The sequence below is a fragment of the Balaenoptera physalus genome (genome assembly GCF_965194825.1).
Source record: "Balaenoptera physalus genome assembly, chromosome: 1".
NCBI lineage: Eukaryota > Metazoa > Chordata > Mammalia > Artiodactyla > Balaenopteridae > Balaenoptera > Balaenoptera physalus.
In genome coordinates, this window is record NC_138882.1 from 41,975,221 (window position 1) to 41,997,966 (window position 22,746).

Consider the following 22,746-nt stretch of genomic DNA (forward strand, 5'->3'; position numbering starts at 1 on the left):
AAAATGACATTTTAGAGAGTGCTAAGCATTAAGAATAAAAATGAAGGGGATTAGGAGTGGAATGTGCAATTTATATGGGATGACCAAGGAAGACATAAAATGCACATATTCCTTCAGGTTTAGGATTATGTAGTATTTCACCTGCACTGAGACGTATCTGATATATTTTTATATGCTACCAAAATAATGATGTTAAGAGGCAATAAAAAGAAAGTGTACTGGGTGTTAGGGTTCTAGGTAGCAACACTTTTTAAAAAAAATAAATTTATTTATTTATTTTTGGCTGCATTGGGTCTTCATTGCTGCGCGCAGGCTTTCTCTAGTTGTGGAGAGTGGGGGCTACTCTTCGTCGAGGTGCATGGGCATCTCATTACAGTGGCTTCTCTTGCTGTGGCGTACCGATTCTAGGCGCATGGGCTTCAGTAGCTGCGGGGCCCCGCCTCTAGAGCGCAGGCTCAATACTTGTGGCTCACGGGCTTACTTGCTCTGCGGCATGTGGGATTTTCCTGGACCAGGGCTCAAACCTGTGTTCCCTGCATTGGCAGGCAGATTCTTAACCACTGCACCACCAGGGAAGCCCTACTTTTTAAGATTAAATCCATTGTGAGATACCCTTAGTTTCAATTCCACTTTAATAATGAATACTTGGGAGTCTTGTTTTTTTTTCCTTCAAATTTAGTTTCCCAAGAAGTAGCAGGACTGACTTTTCCTGTACTCCAGGAACACTTACAAGGCTACGTGTGCTCTTGAGAGCAGGCAATACGTCTCATTTTTACTTTTTATTCCCCAGAGTCCATGACAGTGTGGGGCACATACCTTTCAAAGCAAGTTTGGTGCTTGGAAGCCACTGAATGTGTGTCCAGTAAATACTAAGTGCAAGTATTGGTGCGAGGGAGAATGTTGAGCAACAGGGCCTGCTCAGGCACAGCACATCCCAGAGATTCCAACTTCACAAGGACAGATTTCTGAAGAAATCTCTTTATTTGGATCAAAATGCTTTCTGGTGCTTTCCCTCTGCCGAGACAGCACAAATTCATGAAACGTGCTCCTGTCTGCTCTAAAGGCAGCGTCCGATGTTGACAGCTGCATTGGGCCGAGAGGCCAAGTTCGTCCTCTGCCAGTGTTAGACCTGTCCCTAGAGGAGCCCCTCTAGGTGGAGAGACTGACGTCTGCCTCTTTGTGTCCCCCCTGTTTCTCCTAGCCCCTCGTTCCCAGTCCCGAGTTGCCCAATGCGCCTCCTGCCCGCCCACGCCCAGGTCGGAGGACTTATGGCCACGGCATCCATCTAGGAGGAGAACACCGAGCCGAGACCTCCAGCGTGGCCTTCCTCTTCTACCGCCCCGCGCACTCACTCCCGCCCCGCCCCTCCGGAAGCTCCCCGATTGGCTCCGGCGGGCGAGGGTGCCGCTGATTGGCCAGCGGGCCTTCACCGCGCAGTGACACTGCTCTCTCCCGGCCCGGCCCGGCCCTGAGTGACAGCCCGCCGGGCCGCGCACGGGGACGAGGACTTCGCCTACGGACTCACGCAGCGCGGGTTGCGGCTCCCGGCTCAGACCGAGGCTCACTCGGCCGGGGAGAGGGTGGCAGGAGCAGTGGGCCGAGGGGTAGGGGTTGGGGGTGCAGGGAGGGCCTCGGGTCTTGGGCTGGGGGTGCAGGGCTGGGAGGAGGGCGGGGCCGCCAGGCGGCTCCGGGGAGCCCAGGGACATGGCACTGCCCGACGATGAGGAGGGGACAACGGTGGCGAACGGGCACCCGCCCGCGAACGGATACCTCCCGGTCCCGGGGGACGCGCCTGCTGGAAAGGTGAGCGCGGAGACGCAGAACGGGCCCAAAGCCGGCTGCCTGGCCCTGAATGGGGTCTCTCGGGACAGCCCCAAGGCCGCCTCGGGAGCCCTAGACGGGCCGAAGACTCCGCTGGCCCCGGAGGAGGAGACCCAGGCCCGGCTGCTGCCCAAGGACCCCGGCGAGGAGACGCCGGCGGTCGAGGGCACCCTGGTGCCCCGGACGGCGCTCTCCGCGCGGCGCTTTTTGGTGCTACTGATCTTCAGCCTGTACTCGCTGGTGAACGCGTTTCAGTGGATCCAGTACAGCATCATCAGCAACGTTTTCGAGAGCTTCTACAACGTCTCCTCGCTGCACATTGACTGGCTGTCCATGGTGTACATGCTGGCCTACGTGCCCCTCATCTTCCCGGCCACCTGGCTGCTGGATACCAGAGGCCTGCGGCTCACCGCCCTGTTGGGCTCCGGCCTCAACTGCCTGGGCGCCTGGATCAAGTGCGGCAGCGTGCAGCAGCATCTCTTCTGGGTCACCATGTTGGGCCAGTGCCTGTGCTCTGTGGCCCAGGTGTTCATCCTCGGCTTGCCCTCCCACATCGCTTCAGTGTGGTTTGGGCCCAAGGAGGTGTCCACAGCTTGCGCCACCGCCGTGCTAGGTAATCAGGTAAGGACTAGGGTAATAGATGAAAATCGGATTCTGAAGGACCAGATAAAACGTCATAGGCCATGTGAGCTAAGTATATGGATGGACCCTTAGGAGGCGTTCTATAAATGAAGGAGAGATGAGCAGTCATAAAATAGGAAGCAGTCTTGGATTAAAGAGGGGTTTTGCTTTATTTGTGAAGACAGACCTTTCAAAACCAGTTTAAAATGACTACCTGGTCATCTTTGAGAACTACCTGTAAAGTAATTACCGGTACAGGCCCATATCTAGGCCTAACATCATAGAAAACTTGTCAGTGCAATAATGAATGAGTCTAAAGTAGGTATTATTTTTGTCATCAGTGTATTCTTTGCAAAAGGAAGGTGCTGGGTTCTGGGAAATTTGTTCTTGAGTGGTCCATGTAAACAGCTTCTGTTTAATTTTATATATTAGCAGTCAGCAGAGTGCCTGATACATAACAGACATTGTAAATGATCGCTAAATAAATCTAGTGATAAAGACCTCACAGCATTACTGAGTCCTATTACCAAATTTTAACGGTAAGAAAATGCAAGACAAATCATAGATCATAGAATCCATTGCAAAAGTGTGGCTTATTTTGCCAAGTCTCCATTAAACTGTTTCCTAGACTTTGCCAACAGCGTAGGTTCAAATTCATTCGCATTCCAGTAGCATTATTAGGTAGAATTTGTGTGTGTGTGTGTGTGTGTTTTAATTGCAGAATGGTACTTTTACTGTAATTTAAATTTTGCATATGGAGTTCTATGATACTTTATGTAAATTATATTGAGTGTTCATTCAGCTTGAGGAGAATCAAGTTAAAAACCTGTATAACAAGGGACTTCCCTGCCGGTCCCATGGTTAAGACGTCCCCTTCCAATGCAGGGGGTGCGGGTTCGATCCCTGGTCAGGGAGCTAAGATCCCACATGCCTTGGGGCCAAAAAAACCAAAACATAAAACAGAAGCAATATTGTAACAAATTCAATAAAGACTTTTAAAAGAAATTGCTTAAAAAAAAAAAAAAGACCTGTATAACAAAAATGTTACCTCTCTCTATACATATATCATGTAGCTATGTAACAAAAGAATGTTACTCTTTTACTTCTGGTCTAACACTTGTTTCAAGATCACAGTAAGATCTATTTAAATTCCATGTAAAGACTAACTCTACATGTGGGCTTACTGCTTTATATTTATTTCCTTTAAAAGTACAGAAGAAGGGATAGCTTGAAATATAGTTGTATATCCAAAATAACTTGTGACTGATATTTTAGTTGGTTGCTTCTGCATGTTTGGATAGGAACTGTTCCCTTAAAATAGTTTTTCATTTACGAAATTATATGCAAGATTAATACTTCATTGAGCATGATGGAAATATTATCAACTCCATATCTATGGATTATCTATTTTATGGATAATAAATGGAAATGTTTTCTCATAGGCAGATTTCCCTCTAACACTTAGCATACCTCTGGGCCTTCCTCCTACATTCTCCCTAAGTGTTCGAATCCTTCCTTGGCTCTAGTAGCTCTGCACTTGCTCACGACCCCCAAGTATGCATCTTTAGCCTAGATTATGGAGTGATCATTCATAGTAATATTCAACATTATTGAGCATTCACTAAACCTGGCACCATGCTAAGTACTTTACACACATTGTTTCATTTAATTTAATTATGTAAGGTAGGAACTATTAGTCTCCTCATTTTATATATACAGAAGCTGAGACTTGAAGGGATAAAATTATTTTCCAAAAGTCACACAGCTAATTAGCAGCAGAATTCACACTCAGGTCTGTCTGATTCCTGAACCCTGTCTTTTAACTACCCATCTACTGTGCCAAGTCTCTAACCTGAGGGAACCTTCTAAAAAATTTTTTTTTTAAATTTTTTAGCCATGCCGCACAGCTTGCAGGATCTTAGTTCCCCAGCCAGGGATTGAACCCAGGCCCCAGCAGTGAAAGCACCAAGTCCTAACCACTGGACTGCCAGGGAATTCCTGAGAGAACCTTTTAAAACATAGATCAGATCATGTCACAGCTCTGCTTTGAACTCTCCAATGATGTCCCATAGTAATTAAAATAAAATCTAAATTCCTTACTCTGGATTACAAAACCTTACTAATATGTTTTTGGTTCCTTAAACAACACTAAGCTTGCATTTTTCATAAGGGCCTTTGCAAAAACATTCTCTCTGTCTGGAATGTTCTTCCTCCTAGGATCACATTGTTATATCCGTATTATCATTCAGCTCTCAGTTTAAATTCATTTTAAATATCATTCAGTGGCATTTCTTGAGGATCCCATTTAGAGTTGCCCAGTCGCTGTCTTATTACATCACTGTACTTTAATCCTCTATGTAGTGCTTATCACTGTCTGATATATTTATGTTTATATATTAATTGTTAATTATTACTCTTCTCCCATCCCCACCATTAGGTTGTAAGTTTCATGAAATAGGCACATCGTCTGAATGTACAGCATTCATTACAGTGCCTGGCACGTTGTAGATTCTCCATAAAAATGTATTCAATAAATGAATGAGCTTCAGACTTACGTAGATACTGGTCAGCTGGATATTTCCACTTGACTATCCCATATGACCCCACCAATCAAAATTTACCTTGCCTCCCAGCTCATTGCTCTTCATTTCTGCTGCCACCATCTTAGCCTTGGCCCCCCGTAGCTCTCACCTAGAGCTTGCTAACTGATTTTCCTATCTCTGCAGCTCTTGCTCTCTTCTCTCTATTCTCCACATTCGTCCATTGTGGTCATTCTAATGTGCAAATCTGTCCTGGACACTCCCTTGCCCCCTGCAGTGTCTTCCATTGCCCTTAGGAAAAAATTCAAACTCTCTTAAGTGTCAAGTGAGACCTTCCAGTTCTGCCTCCTGCCAATTCCTCAGCATCACCTCTCTGCACAGCCTCCATTCCTCATACACAGACTCTTTCTCTGCTCTGAGGGGACTTGTGCACTGCTTACAGTTTCTCACAAGGTCATGCTCTCTCCTTCCTTTGTACATGATGTCCCCTTGACTGGGAACATTTTTTTTTTTTAATTTTATTTTATTTATTTTTTATACAGCAGGTTCTTATTAGTCATCAATTTTATACACATCAGTGTATACATGTCAATCCCAATCTCCCAATTCATCCCACCACCCCCACCCCCGCTTTCCCCCCTTGGTGTCCATACGTTTGTTCTCTACATCTGTGTCTCTATTTCTGCCCTGCAAACCAGTTCATCTGTACCATTTTTCTAGATTCCACATACATGCGTTAATATACGATATTTGTTTTTCTCTTTCTGACTTACTTGACTGGGAACATTTCTATTTCACTTGGCTAACTCTAATTTCTTATTCAGATCTTTGCTCCTTCAGAAATTTTTCCTGAACCCCAAGTCTATACAAGGTGCTCCTCCAAAGTACTCTCTTAGCTAAGGTGACCGTATGTTCCAGCTGGCCTAGAATAGTCCAGGTGTACATCTGTTGTCCAGTACAGCTGCTCATAGGGTCCCTTTCACTCTGACTAGTGTTCTTGCTTGAATGATCAATTACACGATCTTCCCAGTCTTGGCACCCTCTACCTCTCATCACAGTACTGCTCTTACTACACTTGTAATTACCTGTTTAACTGTCTCTATCCAGCTTTTTATAGGGAGCAAATGAAATATTGGTGAATGTTACTATCTCTGCCTCAGCCTCCTTTTTGAAACCTATCTTGGGCCCTTCTGTCTCACCTCCATCCCCCAAAGAATCTGAAATCTCCCTCCACTGAGCCTCCTTTAATACTTTGATTTTATTTCTCTTGTTGTGATTATCATAGTCGGTCTAATTTTTTTTTTCCTGAGGTGAAATTCACATAACATAAAATTAATCATTTGAAAGTGTACAGCTCAGTGGCATTTAGTACCTTCACGATGTTGTGCAGCCATCACCTATATCTGGTTCCAAAACATTTTCATCTACCCTCAAAGAAGACCCAGTTCCCACTAAGCAGTCACTCCTCATTCCCCCCTCTCTAGCCCCTGGCAACCACTAATTTGTTTTTTCGCTATGGATTTCCCTAGTCTAGATATTTCATATAAATAGAATCATACAATATGTGACCTTTTGTGTCTGGCTCCTTTCATTTAGCAAGTTTTCAAAGGTCATCCATTTGACAGCATCTATCAGTATTTCATTCTCTCTAAATAATATTTCATTGAATGGATATACCACATTTTGTTTATCCATTCATTCATTGATAGACAATTTGCTTGTTTCCACCTTTTGGCTATTGCAAATAGGGCTGCTATGGATATTCATGTACAATATTCAATACCTGTTTTCAGTTTGGGGGTATATACCCAAGAGAGGAATTGCTAGGTCATACAGTAATTCTATGTTTAACTTTTTAAGGAACTGCCAAATTGTTTTCCATGGTGACTGCAGTGTTTTACAATCTTATTAGCAGTATACAAGGGTTCTAATTTCTCCACATCATGACAACATTTGTTATTTTCTGTTTTTTTTTAAAATTATAGCCATTCTAGCGGGTGTCGTTTTGATTTGCATTTCCCCAATAACTAATGATATTGAGCATTTTTTCATGTACTTGTTGGACATTTGTACATCTTCTTTGGAGCAATGTCTATTCAGGTCTTTTGCCCATTTTTGAATTGGGATGTTTGTCTTTTTGTTGTCGAGTTGTAAGAGTTCTTTATATATTCTGGATATTAGATCCTTATCAAATATATGGTTTGCAAATATTTTCTCCCATTCTGTAGGTTGTCTTTTCTCAGCATTTTTTGTGTGTATGTGTGTATTTTTATTCTCCTTTTTTATTGTAAGTAGCCAAAGGGTAAGGAGTGTGTCTTACACAACTTTATAGCAGCATCATTTGGATGGTTGGAGCTTAGTAAATGTTTATTGAATAGGGAAGATATTTGACAGCAATTTTCCTTTAATGGTACGGTAAAAAGACATTAGAATATGGTGCTTTAGAGCTTATGAAAGGACCTTGCAATAGTGGTTGTCTTTATGCTGATTAATTACTATTTTTTCTCATAATAAGAAGAAAGAATTAACAGAACTGTTTCTTTTACAGCTTGGAACTGCAGTTGGCTTTTTGCTGCCACCAGTTTTAGTGCCGAACACACAGAATAACACACAACTGCTGGCTTGTAATATCAGTACCATGTTTTATGGAACTTCAGCTGTCGCCACACTTTTATTTATTTTAACGGTAATTGGTAAGTGAATTATTTTCCCTAAAGCTTAAATAGCTAAGTGCATGACAAACATATGAAAATAAAAGTAACCAACCCTGAAAATTTGTCCTGGTAATATCTCAAGTGCTATTTGCTTGTTTCATTCTTGCTGTTCACTTTCTTGTTTAGGTAATGAATGCTACACGCCTAGGGATATGTTATGGTCCGCTACATCCGTTTTAATACTGTAAAGGGTTTGAAGACTAATTCGTCTCATTTATCTCCCTACTAACTTTTCTTTCCTGATAACTGTTGGTTTCAAACATATTACCTGCCTCCTCTTTGCATATCCGTCTACATGTCTGCATCTTACGCTAACCTCGCCAGGAACAAGTTCTTGTCGTGCTTTGAAATGATGCGAATAGGCTACATCCTTCCTTTAAATGATAAATCCTTCCAGGGATCCCCAATTTAACAATTAACTGGATCTGAAAATGTTGACCAGTGAATGATCCTGGGCAGCAGCAAGCTGTTCAGCAGAATTTCAAACTGTGGCAACTATCTGCTTGTTAGGCCACTCCAGCAAAGCACTGCTGCCACCACTCGTCCCCGTGTCCTCTCATCCGGGCCTGTCTCTTGAAGCAGTCAGTCAAAATCAGCTGCAAGCAGCCATCATCAGTTTGGAAGAAGGTTTGGGAAGGTCTGCTTTTTAAAGTTTATTTTTAATGGGAAACAATTTTGATTTCAGGGAAAAGAATAGGTGAGGTTTATTTAAGCAATAGAGCTGCTAACATAACTATAATATTGCCTTTTGGGCGCTCAGTATATCTTAAATTGATTTGAAGAAGAAAGGAACTTTAAAGTTGAAAGGCCATCTTTTAATCATTAAAATTTATAATTAAATTTCGTTATAGCTGGAGTTTTAAATTTTATATGTTAATTTTTACCATGGTTACAACAGTAATGAAAAATGCAAGTTTTTTTTATGATCACCAGATATAAAATCCTCAGTTTTCAAAGAAAATGTATGTTAAAGACTATGGAGTGTTTTGATAGAGATGCCTTTATTTTTTTAAATTTTATTTATTTAGTTAATTTATTTTATTTTTTGGCTGATTTGTGTCTTCGTTGCTGCACATGGGCTTTCTCTAGTTGCAGCGAGCAGGGGCTACTCTTCATTGCAGTGCACAGGCTTCTCATTGCGGTAGCTTCTCTTGTTGTGGAGCACAGGCTCTAGGCGCACGGGCTTCAGTAGTTGTGGCACGTGGGCTCAGTAGTTGTGGCTCGCGGGCTCTAGAGCGCAGGCTCAGTAGTTGTGGCGCACGGGCTTAGTTGCTCCGTGGCATGTGGGATCTTCCCGGACCAGGGCTCGAACCCGTGTCCCCTGCATTGGCAGGCGGATTCATAACCACTGCGCCACCAGGGAAGCCCAGAGATGCCTTTAGAGATGAACTGCTGGACCCAGGGATAGGAAACTCAGCCCACATATTTTTAATTTCCCTTAAGATAATGAACAAAATATTCTCTTGGTAGCATTTAAAGTATTCTGACATGTCCAATCTACCTATGATTGGTTTTTATGTTTCTGTTAGGGAGTGGCATATTTGCTGTGTTCTGACTACTGAAAAAGGATAAATTATCCCTTGTACTATTTTGGCAGTTTAACAAGGTTTTAAAAGAAATCTATATTTTTAAAAAACAAATTCCTGTATCTACTTTTCTGGTAGCCATATTTGATTTGCTAGATGAAGTGTGAGATACAGTTTATATACATTTTGCATAAATGGATCTTCCATTAGCAATAGGGATTATAAAATATAAAATTCTCTTTCCTTTGATTGCTATGTATCCTTGCATAAATTCTGGTTTTCCTTTTTTTATCGTCTTCAATTGCTTATCTCTTTGGAAGAAGTGAGAGTAATAGACTGTATATAAGATATCTATAGATACAAAATTATATATATGACACATGTATTTAAACATATATATATATATGAGATGCTACAAATATAAGATTTTTATTTGTCAAAGGAGTGGGACAAAAAACATAGGTATGACCATTGGCATATCACCCTGTATTATTTAAGAAATTAAAAGAGAGCTATTCATGTACATAATTATTTATGTACTCATGGCTTATGAGTAGACAGTGGAATTGGAAATGGGGGGGGGGGAATGGAATGGAAATAGAATAGGAAAAAAAAAAGCTCATTGTCAGGTTTTGCTTGGTGACCTGTAAACTTAATCTTATTATACTAAGCACAGTATAAAAGCAAGATAATATACAGTAGTGATATGAAAGTCTAGGTTGAAAATTGTGACGTTTAAATTAAAAATTTACCTGTTTTCCTTATACCTAAATATTTGCTATGGAGGAAAATATGGATTATTTTAAAAATCCTAACTTTCTTAAAGTTCCTAAATTACTAAGAGACAATGCTACTTCCTTCTAAATTCTACCCATAAATACTTTGGAAGTCCAGTCAAATCTTATAAAATAATTTAGTTTTGCTGATGCTTTTCAGCAATGTGACATATACCAAACTGGTATTCAGAAGTCTTCCTAAAATACTAACTTGAGGAGGGTTCATGTCATGTAATGCTGTTACCCTCCCTAAGTGTAATCCATCTAACATTTCTAAGAATTAAGCCCAACCTTCCACTGAATTTCACACTAATACCCCATTCTTATTGGGAGAATACTATTACAGTCTCTAACATTTGATTGATATGTACCAAACATGTTTAAAAGCACAACTACATGCTATATTTCATTTAATCCTCAAAGCCCTATAAGGGTGGTACTATTATTATCATTCCCATTTTATAAATGAGGAAACGGGGCACAGAATTGAAGTAAATTTAACTTACCCATGGTCACATTTAGTATATAAATGCTAAAGATGAAATTTGAGCCTAGGCAATCTAACTCCATTAATAAAATGTTACATATACAAATATATCATTTTAATTTTTACTTAGTCTGATTTTTTGTTTCAACTCCTCTTGTATAAGTGGTAATGCTGTTGTATTTGAAAGCTGTTCTTCTTATGCAGAGCAGTAAACTATATCACTTAAGTATGTCAGTTAAAATCCTTATCATCCTGATTCACTAAAATGAGTGGATGACAGAAACCAAAAGTAATGGCAGTCAAAATATTTAATATTACGGTATTTAAATACCTGAGTATAAAACATGCATGCATAATTTTACTTTTGATTCTTATATTCAGGATATTTATATATTGGCTCCTATTATAAATTGTTAATAGAAGTACATTTTACTTAGTGTATAAGAATTTCAAGCCCTGAGAAAAGTCTCTGATTTTATTTTATTTTTTAAACTTTATTTATTTATTTATTTTTGGCTGCACTGCACAGCATGTGGGATCTTAGTTCCCGGACCAGGGATCCAACCTGTACCCCGTGCGGTGGAAGCCAACTCCTAACCACTGGACTGCCAGGGAATTCCCTGAAACGTCTCTGATTTTTAAAAATAAATATTCCTCAAAAAGACAATGTATTTTGTGTAGTACTCAGTAATTACAAAATTCTTTTACACATATCATATAGTCCTCATACCAGCTTGTTGTTATTATCTCCATTTTATGAATGAGAAAGCAATAGCTGAGAAGCAGGAATTGATTTCTTCGAGTCATATAGTGAGATGAGGCAGAGCCAGGATTCAAACCTGTGTTTGTCTTATAATAAATTAATATGTGTTATGTCCGCTTGAATCACAAAGGCACAAATAATGAAATCAAAAGATAATATTATAACCTGATTTCAAAAAATGGAAGTGGTTCTAAACACAATAGATTTGTTATTTATTCATCATGGGAGAAAAAGTTTGAATGTGGTGCCCAAAATCCTTTGGCTACTTTCCATGCCTATTGCTAAGGGTGGAGAATAACTGTTTTATTAATTAATTATTTTATTAATTATTTTATTTGCACAACTTTTTGGTGGGGAGAAGAGAAGAAGTTAGAAGTCTATTTTTCAGTTTCAAAGGGGAAAGAAAAAGCCATATTTCGTCCTTTGAAAGGAGCAATGAGGCGTAAACAGGGTCATAGACCAATGGTTTTTTTGTTCCTCTTTTTTTTGTTTTCTTCATAGACTTAAGCCTGACTTTACTATATTGTGTAGCTGGTAGATAAAGTCTTGAGTTTGTCCAGGAGAGCAGTTTGACTTCCTGAAACTGACATAACACTTGTATTCAGAAAACAAGTCTAATGGAATTAAAGACTACCAGAACTTGTTTTTATTTTTCATTTGAGTTCAGATCTGAGCCATTTAGACTTATTTTACTATAGTAAATAAAAATCTAAGTAAGAGACTTAGGACTCATTCAATACCCATGACTACGTTGTAAGCATAGTTTTTACATTCTGAAACTTTGTTTTACAACCATGTGAGTTCTGTTTTACCAATATTAATAAAAAGAGATGTCTCCTGACTTAACTAGGATGCAAAGAGACTTTCAGGAGAGGACAACAGGTGTCCTCAACAGTGCAAGGAGCAGATAGGGTGAAAGGAAGGGGAGGGATTGCAACCACTTAAAACGTTTTATGTCTACCAGTCCTCCAATGTAAGGATATTAAAAAGTAAATATTTATGAGTTATGTCTCCTCTTCAATTAGTTGTAAGACCTATACAAATAGAAGTCTAGTTTGTTGTTTTATTTATATCATAATTCATGTTTTGGTGAGCAAAGAGCTGTAATTTTTTAATTTTTAGCAGCAAACAGGAGAATTAGAGAATTACAATATTGTGTGCAAGTTTTAAGGATCATTTCTTTCTTTTGCAGTGATTTTCAAACCTGGCTGAGTGTTGAGTTTTGTGTAATACAGTTTTAAGGTTCTGTTCTGGATGTTCTGATTCACTGAGCCTTCTTTAGAATCCCAAAATCTGTATTTTTAAAAAATTTCTACATGATTACAGTTGACAGTCAGGTCCATCAGATCTAGACCACTTTCAAACTACAAAGCAGGCTTCTTTGTTGGAAGAAAGAAATAGCCACTATTTAAAAAGAGAGAGAGAGAAAGAGAAGGAGGAAATTCTAATATTTTAGAAAATATTACTTTCTTCTGAATCCCTTTACCTTCTTTTTGGCTTTTGAATTTACCCTACTTTATTGATTCTAAAGTGTACATTTTTTTCATGGTGTCTCTGAAATTGAGGTGCCTTTAGTAATCAATCAATGGCGTCTAAGATGAATAAGTTCTAGAGATATGCTGTATAACATTATGCCTATAGTTAACAGTACTTATTGTACACTTAAAAGTTTGTTAAGAGGGTGGATTTCAAGTTAAATGTTCTTATCACAATAAAAAAATATCAATGGCATGTAACATTGGTGTCAATTGAGACATGGTTATGTGAAAACCTTCTGTTGATGCCTGCCAAGATCATTAAGTGCCAGCATCAGACCATTTCAGATTCAGTGAAATACAGCATTTTTCCTGTATGTATTTTAGTTTAAAATTTTGAGTCAATACTAAAACTAGATTTTAATTTCTGATGTAGCACTCTTAGCAGGTCAGCTCTTCTATCAAAAAGTCTTGACTCCTGGCTAGCCATACCCTACAGAAATCTCTGCCTAGCCATCTGTTGTAGGAAATTAGTAGATCCTTCCCTGCCCAGCAAAAGGGCAGTCTCTAAATGTCTGGCTGAGAAGGCTGTGCGATCTTTCTCTAACTACATAGTAATGGGCAGTGCCAGAACTTACAGTATCAGAAACTATGTATCACACTTTTATGTCTCTCAGCTCTACCCCTAGATTTTCCATATGCAGCTGAAGTGAGTCAGCAAGCAGGACCTAGCTCTGCTCCCATGAATCCACATGGACCTTTTCAGTTCTAGAGGGGTAATTGCATCAGATGATAAACTTTATATCAAATTTCAGAAGAAAGTAGGTACTAACTCAAGACAATCCTCTAAAAGTTCAATAAGATACTGGCTTGCTCATATCTGATAATTACCTCTAGTTACAGATTGAACCAAATTTAGAAATAGAATTGTTGAATACTTAATATAATAAAAATTAATCTTGCTTAACTAAAAATGGAATAATCACTGGGCAAAGTTGTGACGTAGTATTGATGGTTTTACAGTTCAGTTCTGTGAATTGGCCAAATCTCGCTGAGTTTTAGTCCGTCTCAGAGGGTTGAGATGATAATATCAAACTATTCTTCACTTAGAAATTAGTGAAAATGAAAAGCCTTACTGTAAAAGACTTTTACTACCTATTTAAACGTAAACTGAATTTAGTCTGCTCACTAAAGAAGACTCGTATATTGAATTATCTTTTCATGTATGTTTCCAGCATTCAAAGAAAAACCTCAGTATCCACCAAGCCAGGCTCAAGCAGTTCTCCAAGACAGTCCGCCTGGAGAGTATTCCTATGTGAAATCAATAAGGAACCTATTTAAAAATATTCCTTTTGTCCTTCTATTGATCACTTATGGTAAGTGGTTTTATTTTCGTTGATGTCTGTGTAAACCTTTGAGCATTACAGATTATTTTCTTATAATCTAGTGGTTTGAGCTTTAATTAATGAGATAGGTATATTAACTCTATAATAATAGCATAGTCATAAACTTAAATTTTTAACCAAAAGCAAAAACTTCAGAATGGATTTCCTTACATGTTTTTAGAACAAAAAAAATTTGTGGACATTAAAGAAAGAAGCAGTCTTTTTTTAAAAAATTTTATTTAATTAAAAAAAATTTTTTTATACAGCAGGTTCTTATTAGTCATCCATTTTATACATATTACTGTATATATGTCAATCCCAATCTCTCAATTCATCACACCACCATCCTCCCCCGCCACTTTCCCCCCTTGGTGTCCATACATTTGTTCTCTACATCTGTGTCTCTATTTCTGTCCTGAAACCGGTTCATCTGTACCATTTTTCTAGGTTTCACATATATGCGTTAATATATGATATTTGTTTTTCTCTTTCTGACTGACTTCACTCTGTATGACAGTCTCTAGATCCATCAACGTCTCTACAAATGACCCAGTTTCATTCCTTTTAATGGCTGAGTAATATTCCATTGTATATATGTACTACATCTTCTTTATCCATTCGCCTGTTGATGGGCATTTAGGTTGCTTCCATGACCTGGCTATTGTAAATAGTGCTGCAATGAACATTGGGGTGCATGTGTCTTTTTGAATTATGGTTTTCTCTGGGTATATGCCCAGTAGTGGAATTGCTGGATCATATGGTAATTCTATTTTTAGTTTTTTAAGGAACCTCCATACTGTTCTCCATAGTGGCTGTATCAATTTACATTCCCACCAGCAATGCAAGAGGGTTCCCTTTTCTCCACACCCTCTCCAGCATTTGTTGTTTGTAGATTTTCTGATGATGCCCATTCTAACCAGTGTGAGGTAATACCTCATTGTAGTTTTGATTTGCATTTCTCTAATAATTAGTGAAGTTGAGCAGCTTTTCATGTGCTTTTTTGGCCATCTGTATGTCTTCTTTGGAGAAATGCCTATTTAGGTCTTCTGCCCATTTTTTGATTGGGTTGTTTGTTTTTTTAATATTGAGCTGCATGAGCTGTTTATATATTTTGGAGATTAATCCTTTGTCCATTGATTCGTTTGCAAATATTTCCTCCCATTCTGAGAGGTTTTTTTTTTGTCTTTTTTATAGTTTCCTTTGCTGTGCAAAAGCTTTTAAGTTTCATTAGGTCCCATTTGTTTATTTTTGTTTTTATTTCTATTACTCTAGGAGGTGGATCAAAAAAGCTCTTGCTGTGATTTATGTCAAAGAGTGTTCTTCCTATGTTTTCCTCTAAGAGTTTTATAGTGTCCAGTCTTACATTTAGGTCTCTAATCCATATTGACTTTATTTTTGTGTATGGTGTTAGGGAGTGTTCTATTTCATACTTTTACATGTAGCTGTCCAGTTCTCCCAGCACCACTTATTGAAGAGACTGTCTTTTCTCCATTGTATATCCTTGCCTCCTTTATCATGGATTAGTTGACCATAGGTGCGTGGATTTACCTGTGGGCTTTCTATCCTGTTCCATTGATCTATATTTCTGTTTTTGTCCCAGTACCATATTGTCTTGATTACTGTAGCTTTGTAATATAGTCTGAAGTTGGGGAGTCTGATTCCTCCAGCTCTGTTTTTTTCCCCTCAAGACTGCTTTGGCTATTTGGGGTCGTTTTTGTCTCCATACACATTTTAAGATTTTTGTTCTAGTTCTGTAAAAAATTTCACTGGTAATTTGATAAGGATTGCATTGAATCTGTAGATTGCTTTGGGTAGTATAGTCATTTTCACAATATTGATTCTTCTAATCCAGGAACATGGTATATCTCTCCATCTGTTTGTGTCATGTTTGATTTCTTTCATCAGTGTCTTATAGTTTTCTGAGTACAGGTCTTTTACCTCCTTAGGTAGGTTTATTCCTACGTATTTTATTCTTTTTGTTGCAGTGGTGAATGGGATTGTTTCCTTAATTTCTTTTTCTGATCTTTCGTTGTTAGTGTATAGGAATGCAAGAGATTTCTGTGCATTAATTTTGTATTCTGCAACTTTACCAAATTCATTGATTAGCTCTAGTAGTTTTCTGGTGGCGTCTTTAGGATTCTTTAGGATTCTCTATGTATAGTATCATGTCATCTGCAAACAGTGACAGTTTTCCTTCTTCTTTTCCAATTTGTATTCCTTTTATTTCTTTTTCTTCTCTGATTGCTGTGGCTAGGACTTCCAAAACTATGTTGAATAATAGTTGCAAGAGTGGACATCCTTGTCTTGTTCCTGATCTTAGAGGAAATGCTTTCCTCTAAGAAAAATGTTTTACACCATTGAAAATGATGTTTGCTGTGGGTTTGTCATATATGGCCTTTATTATGTTGAGGTAGGTTCCCTCTATGCCCACTTTCTGGAGAGTTTTTATCATAAATGGGTGTTAATTTTGTCAAAAACTTTTTCTGCATCTATTGAGATGATCATATGGTTTTTATTCTTCAGTTTGTTAACATGGTGTATCACATTGATTGATTCGCGTATACTGAAGAATCCTTGCATCCCTGGGATAAATCCCACTTGATCATGGTGTATGAGTCTTTTAATGTGTTGTTGGATTCTGTTTGCTAGTATTTTGTTGAGGATTTTTGCATCTATATTCATGAGTGATATTGGTCTGTAATTTTCTTTTTTTGTAGTATCATTGTCTGGTTTTGGTATCAGGGTGATGGTGGCCTCATAGAATGAGTTTGGGACTGTTCCTTCCTCTGCAATTTTTTGGAAGAGTTTGAGAAGGATAAGTGTTAGCTCTTCTGTAAATGTTTGATAGAATTCACCTGTGAAGCCATCTGGTCCTGGGCTTTTGTTTGTTGGAAGATTTTTAATCACAGTTTCAATTTTATTACTTGTGATTTGTCTGTTCATATTTTGTATTTCTTCCTGGTTCAGTCTTGGAAGGTTATACCTTTCTAAGAATTTGTCCATTTCTTCCAGGTTGTCCATTTTATTGGCATAGAGTTGCTTGTAGTAGTCTCTTATGATGCTTTGTATTTCTGCAGTGTCTGTTGTAACTTCTCCTTTTTCATGTCTAATTTTATTGATTGAGTCCTCTCCCTCTTTTTCTTGATGAGTCTGGCTAAAGGTTTATCAATTTTGTTTATCTTCTCAAAGAACCAGCTTTTAGTTTTATTGATCCTTGCTATTGTTTTCTTTGTTTTTATTTCATTTATTTATGCTCTGATCTTTATGATTTCTTTCCTCCTACTAACTTTGGGTTTTGTTTGTTCTTCTTTCTCTAGTTTCTATAGGTGTAAGGTTAAATTGTTTATTTGAGATTTTTCTTGCTTCTTGAGGTAGACTTGTATTGCTATAAACTTCCCTTTTAGAACTGCTTTTGCTGCATCCCATAGGTTTTGGGTCATTGTGTTTTCATTGTCATTTGTTTCTAGGTATTTTTTGATTTCGTCTTTGATTTCTTCAGTGATCTCTTGGTTATTAAGTAGTGTATTGTTTAGCCTCCATGTGTTTGTATTTTTTATGTGTTTTCCCCTGTAATTGATTGCTAATCTCATAGCCTTGTGGTTGGAAAAGATGCTTGATATGATTTCAGTTTTCTTAAATTTACTGAGGCTTGATTTGTGACCCAAGATGTGATCTATCCTGGAGAATGTTCCGTGCCCACTTGAGAAGAAAGTGTAATCTGCTGTTTTTGGATGGAATGTCCTATAAATATCAATTAAATCTGTCTGGTCTATTATGTAATTTAAAGCTTGTGTTTCCTTATTAATTTTCTGTCTGGATGATGTGTCCGTTGGTGTAAGTGAGGTGTTAAAGTCCTGCACTTTTATTGTGTTCCTGTCGATTTCCTCTTTTACAGCTGTTAGCATTTGCCTTATGTATTGAGGTGCTCCTCTTTGGGTGCGTATATATTTATAATTGTTATGTCTTCTTCTTGGATTGATCCCTTGATCATTATGTAGTGTCCTTCCTTGTCTCTTGTAACATTCTTTATTTTAAAGTCTATTTTATCTCATATGAGTATTGCTACTCCAGCTTTCTTTCGATTTCCATGTGCATGGAATATCTTTTTCCATCCCCTCACTTTCAGTCTGTATGTGTCCCTAGGTCTGAAGTGGGTCTCTTGTAGATAGCATATATATGGGTCTTGTTTTTGTATCCATTCAGTGAGCCTGCCTGCGCCTTTTGGTTGGAGCATTTAATCCATTCACATTTAAGGTAATTATCGATACGTATGTTCCTATGACCATTTTCTTAATTGTTTTGGGTTTGTTTTTGTAGGTCCTTTCTGTCTTTTGTGTTTCCCACTTAGAGAAGTTCCTTTAGCATTTGTTGTAGAGCTGGTTTGGTGGTGCTGAATTCTCTTAGCTTTTGCTTGTCTGTAAAGCTTTTGATTTCTCCGTCGAATCTGAATGAGATCCTTGCCAGGTAGAGTAATCTTGGTTGTAGGTTCTTCCCTTTCATCACTTTAAATATATCGTGCCACTCCCTTCTGGCTTGTAGAGTTTCTGCTGAGAAATCAATTGTTAACCTTTTGGGAGTTCCCTTATATGTTATTTGTCGTTTTTCCCTTGTTGCTTTTAATAATTTTTCTTTGTCTTTAATTTCTGTCAGTTTGATTACTATGTGTCTCGGCGTGTTTCCTTTTGGGTTTATCCTGCCTGGGACTCTCTGCTCTTCCTGGACTTGGGTGGCTATTTCCTTTCCCATGTTAGGGAAGTTTTCGACTATAATCTCTTCAAATATTTTCTCAGGTCCTTTCTCTCTCTCTTCTCCTTCTGGGACCCCTATAATGCAAATATTGGTGCATTTAATGTTGTCCCACAGGTCTCTTAGGCTGTCTTCATTTGTTTTCATTCTTTTTTCTTTATTCTGTTCCATGGCAGTGAATTCCACCATTCTGTCTTCCAGGTCACTTATCTGTTCTTCTGCCTCAAATATTCTCCTATTGATTCCTTCTAGTGTATTTTTCATTTCAATTATTGTATTGTCATCTCTGTTTGTTTGTTCTTTAATTCTTCTAGGTGTTTGTTCTTTAACTCTTCTAGGTCCTTGTTAAACATTTCTTGCATCTTCTTGGTCTCCATTCTTTTTCCGTGGTCCTGGATCATCTTCACTATCATTATTCTGAATTCTTTTTCTGGAAGATTGCCTACCTTCACTTCATTTAATTGTTTTTCTGGGGTTTTATCTTGTTCCTTCATCTGGTACAAAGTACTCTGCCTTTTCATTTTGTCTGTCTTTCTGTGAGTGTGGTTTTCGTTCCACAGGCTGCAGGATTGTAGTTCTTGTTTCTGCTGTCTGCCAGCACTGTCTTCTTTTGTGAGTTCTCCCAGGGTGTTTTAGGTCCTTTGTAAATTATAGTTCTGACCACTGTAAGCATATGGAAAATGTCATCAATAATTCCTTTCTTTGACCTTGTGCAAACTGTCATCTATTTTGACTACTCTATCAAAGTCTCATCCTTCTAGGTCTTTCAGCATAGCAGACAGATATTCCTCCTAACACTGTAGCTTTGACTGCAGGCACCAACCCAATGTGTTCCCTTCAGAGTTTTCTGGCAGAGTATTCTTTCATCCTTGTATTAACACTGTTTATTAACCAATACCCCCTATTTCTGTCTTACTTGCCTTCAGAAGTCATTCACTGCTATTCTTTTCTTTATATTTTTTGGGGGCAGTGCACACAGGAGTATGTAATTGTTTTATAAGTTGTAACAAATTATGCTGTGATCTAAACTCTTACCCTTTTACTGGGATTACTTCCCCCCACCCCTTTTCTTAGTGGAAATTATTAAACACAAAAGTAGAACATTTAATTTAATGAATTCCTAAGTACCCATCATCACCCAGCTTCAACAGTTACCAACAGTTCACCAATGCTTTTTTCCTGGAATATTTTACCTTTTTATTTTTTTATTTTTTTTGCTTTGGCCACGCTGCAGCTTGTGGGATCTTAGTTCCCCAACCAGGGATCGAACCCGGGCCCTTGGCAGTGAAAGCGCAGAGTCGTAACCACTGGACAGCCAGGGAATTCCCTGGAATATTTTAAAGCAAATACCAGATGTTATATCATCTCATAATTAAATACTTCAGTTCCTTTTCTTAATTTTGGTTACCTCCACTGCTTAGCTTAAACCTAAAATTCATAACTAGGAAGTAGAGAAAATATAGTGGCTTACTGTTATCTAGTAGAGCAAATTCATTTCTTTAGCCTATCATTTAAGGTGGCTTCTTTCCTTCTTTTATACCTCATTGTTTCCCAATACAAAATTCTCTTTTAGCCAAATTTATAACCAACCCTGTGCCACATACACAGAAGCACAAACATGCCTTCACATGCATATACACTGTTAATTCTCATCTATGTAATACATTTTGTGCCATTATTTCTTTTACCTGAAATGTGTCCTTTTTTTCCTTAAGCAGTCCTATAGGAGCTAGCTTAACGTTTACCTCACTTATTGTTCATTGTATTATTCATTCATTTATTCATTTATCCTACCAATAATTGTCAAGTATCTACTAAATGTATAATAGTGCCCTAGATGCTGTGTGGATTAGAAAGAAGCATGATACATGATTTCCACCCTGAAATAATTATAATTCAATTGAGGAGATAATGTAAACCTCTGAAAAGTAAACAATAGTGTAAAAGTTATTTATCAGAAAGATAACAACATAAGAGAAGTTGTATGGCAAGTGCATGCTAAAGGCCTTCAGAATACATAATTGGGACAAGATACAAGAAAGGAAGGGGTGTGGATGGCAGGGAGGGCATCACAGCAAAGATGGTGGTTGAGGCTGGCCTTGAAGGACAGGTTAGATTTGGATAGACAAGGGGGAAGAGGGTAATGGCATGAGCAAGGGCCTTAGATGGCACCGTCTCTGAATATTCTGATTTCTGTGGAGCTTTTATGTATTTTATAGCACATTATTTAGCACCTGATTATGCATAAATAATTAGGTAAAAATTTGTTTAGTTGTTTGAAATTTGTAAAGGACTTCCATATATATTATTTCAGCTAACTTTTTGAGATAGAAAGATTATTATACCTATTTTAAAAATAAAGACTCCGAGTTCTCATTTCTTTTTCTTTTTTTAAAAGAATATTTAAATATTTATTTATTTGACTGTGCCAGGTCTTTTTTTTTTTGGCTGCATTGGGTCTTCATTGCTCTGTGCAGGCTTCTCATTGCAGTGGCTTCTCTTGTTGCGGAGCATGGGCTCTAGGTGCGCAGGCTTCAGTAGTTGCAGCACGCAGGCTCAGTTGTTGTGGTGCACAAGTTTAGTTGTTCCGTGTCATGTGGGATCTTCCCGGACCAGGGATTGAACCCATGTCCCCTGCATTGGCAGGTGGATTCTTAACCACTGTGACACCAAGGAAGTCCCTGCGCCAGGTCTTAGTTGTGGCACGTGGGATCTTTGTTGCCCTGTGCGGGATTTTCATTGCGGCATGAGGGATCTTTAGTTGCGGCATGTGGGCTCTTAGTTGTGGCATGCGGGATCTGGTTCCCTGACCAAGGATCGAACCAAGGCCCCCTGCATTGGGAGCACGGAGTCTTAACCACTGGACCACCAGGGAAGTCCCCTGAGTTCTCATTTCTTAATTCTAAATTTTATTTGTATAGAATTTAAAAGGTACAAAGGACATACAATGAAAAGTCAGTCTTCTCCCATCTCTATCCCCAGGTCATCCACTCCCTGGAAGGAATCACTGTTACCACCTGCAACTTATTTGTTATCATCTGCAATTTATTTGTGAAGCTAGTATAACCTTGATATCAAAATCAGACAGGGACAGTGTAAGAGAAAAATTATAGGCCAGTTTTACATATGAACCTAGATGTAAAAATCCAAAATAAAATATTAGAAAACGTAATGCAGCTATTTATAAAAATGATACTGCATCCTGATGAAGTTTGGTTTATCTCAGGAGTGAGAAACGATTTAGTACTAGAAATGTATGCATATAATTGACCACAGTAAGAGATCAAAGAGGAAAATTTACCCAATGGCTGAGGAAAAAGCATTTGATAGAATACAATACCCATTGGTTAAAGACTCTTAGCCAATTGTGAGAAAAATGAACTTTCTGAACTTGATAAAGTTTATCTACAAAAACCCTATAGCAAACATCATTCCAAAGGCAGAACCTTAGGAACATTACCCTTAAAAATCAATAAGCAGTATCCCTTAAAACAAGGATGCCTATTGTCACCACTTCTATTCAACATCCAACTGAAAGTCCTGGCTGGCCCACTAATACAGGAAAAATTAAAAGTATATGAATTGGAAAGAAAAAACATGCTATTATTTGCAGATAATATGATTATGTATACCAGAGGTCAGCAAACTGTCTTAGGAGCCAAATCCGGCCATTGCCGGTTTTTATAAAGTTTTGTTCACTTACATATTGTCTATGGCTGCTTTTGAACTACAAGAGCAGCAGAGTAGCCACATCAGAGACCATATAGCCTGCAAAGCTAAAATATTTACTGTCTGGTCTTTTACAGATAATGTTTTTGCTGACCCCATGGTCTACAAAATAATTCAAGAGAACCTACAGACTCTATTAGAACTAATAAGGATGGGTTCAGAA

The 22,746-nt window shown here is 38.3% G+C and overlaps 1 protein-coding gene across 3 annotated transcripts in view; it reads left to right on the forward strand.

Annotated features, from left to right (window-relative positions):
• The first annotated feature begins 1,455 nt into the window (after positions 1-1,455).
• FLVCR1 (FLVCR choline and heme transporter 1) overlaps positions 1,456-22,746 on the forward strand; it is a 43,216-nt gene continuing 21,925 nt past the window's right edge. Inside the window, exons 1-4 of one of the 3 annotated variants that reach the window (XM_082471597.1) lie at positions 1,456-2,442; positions 7,531-7,675; positions 8,207-8,323; positions 13,959-14,099. In XM_082471597.1, coding sequence (XP_082327723.1) covers positions 1,705-2,442; positions 7,531-7,675; positions 8,207-8,323; positions 13,959-14,099 — 1,141 coding nt within the window. In that variant the 5' untranslated portion in view covers positions 1,456-1,704. The remainder of the gene's footprint in view (positions 2,443-7,530; positions 7,676-8,206; positions 8,324-13,958; positions 14,100-22,746) is intronic. The other 2 variants (XM_082471596.1, XM_082471598.1) reach the window with 2 other exon arrangements.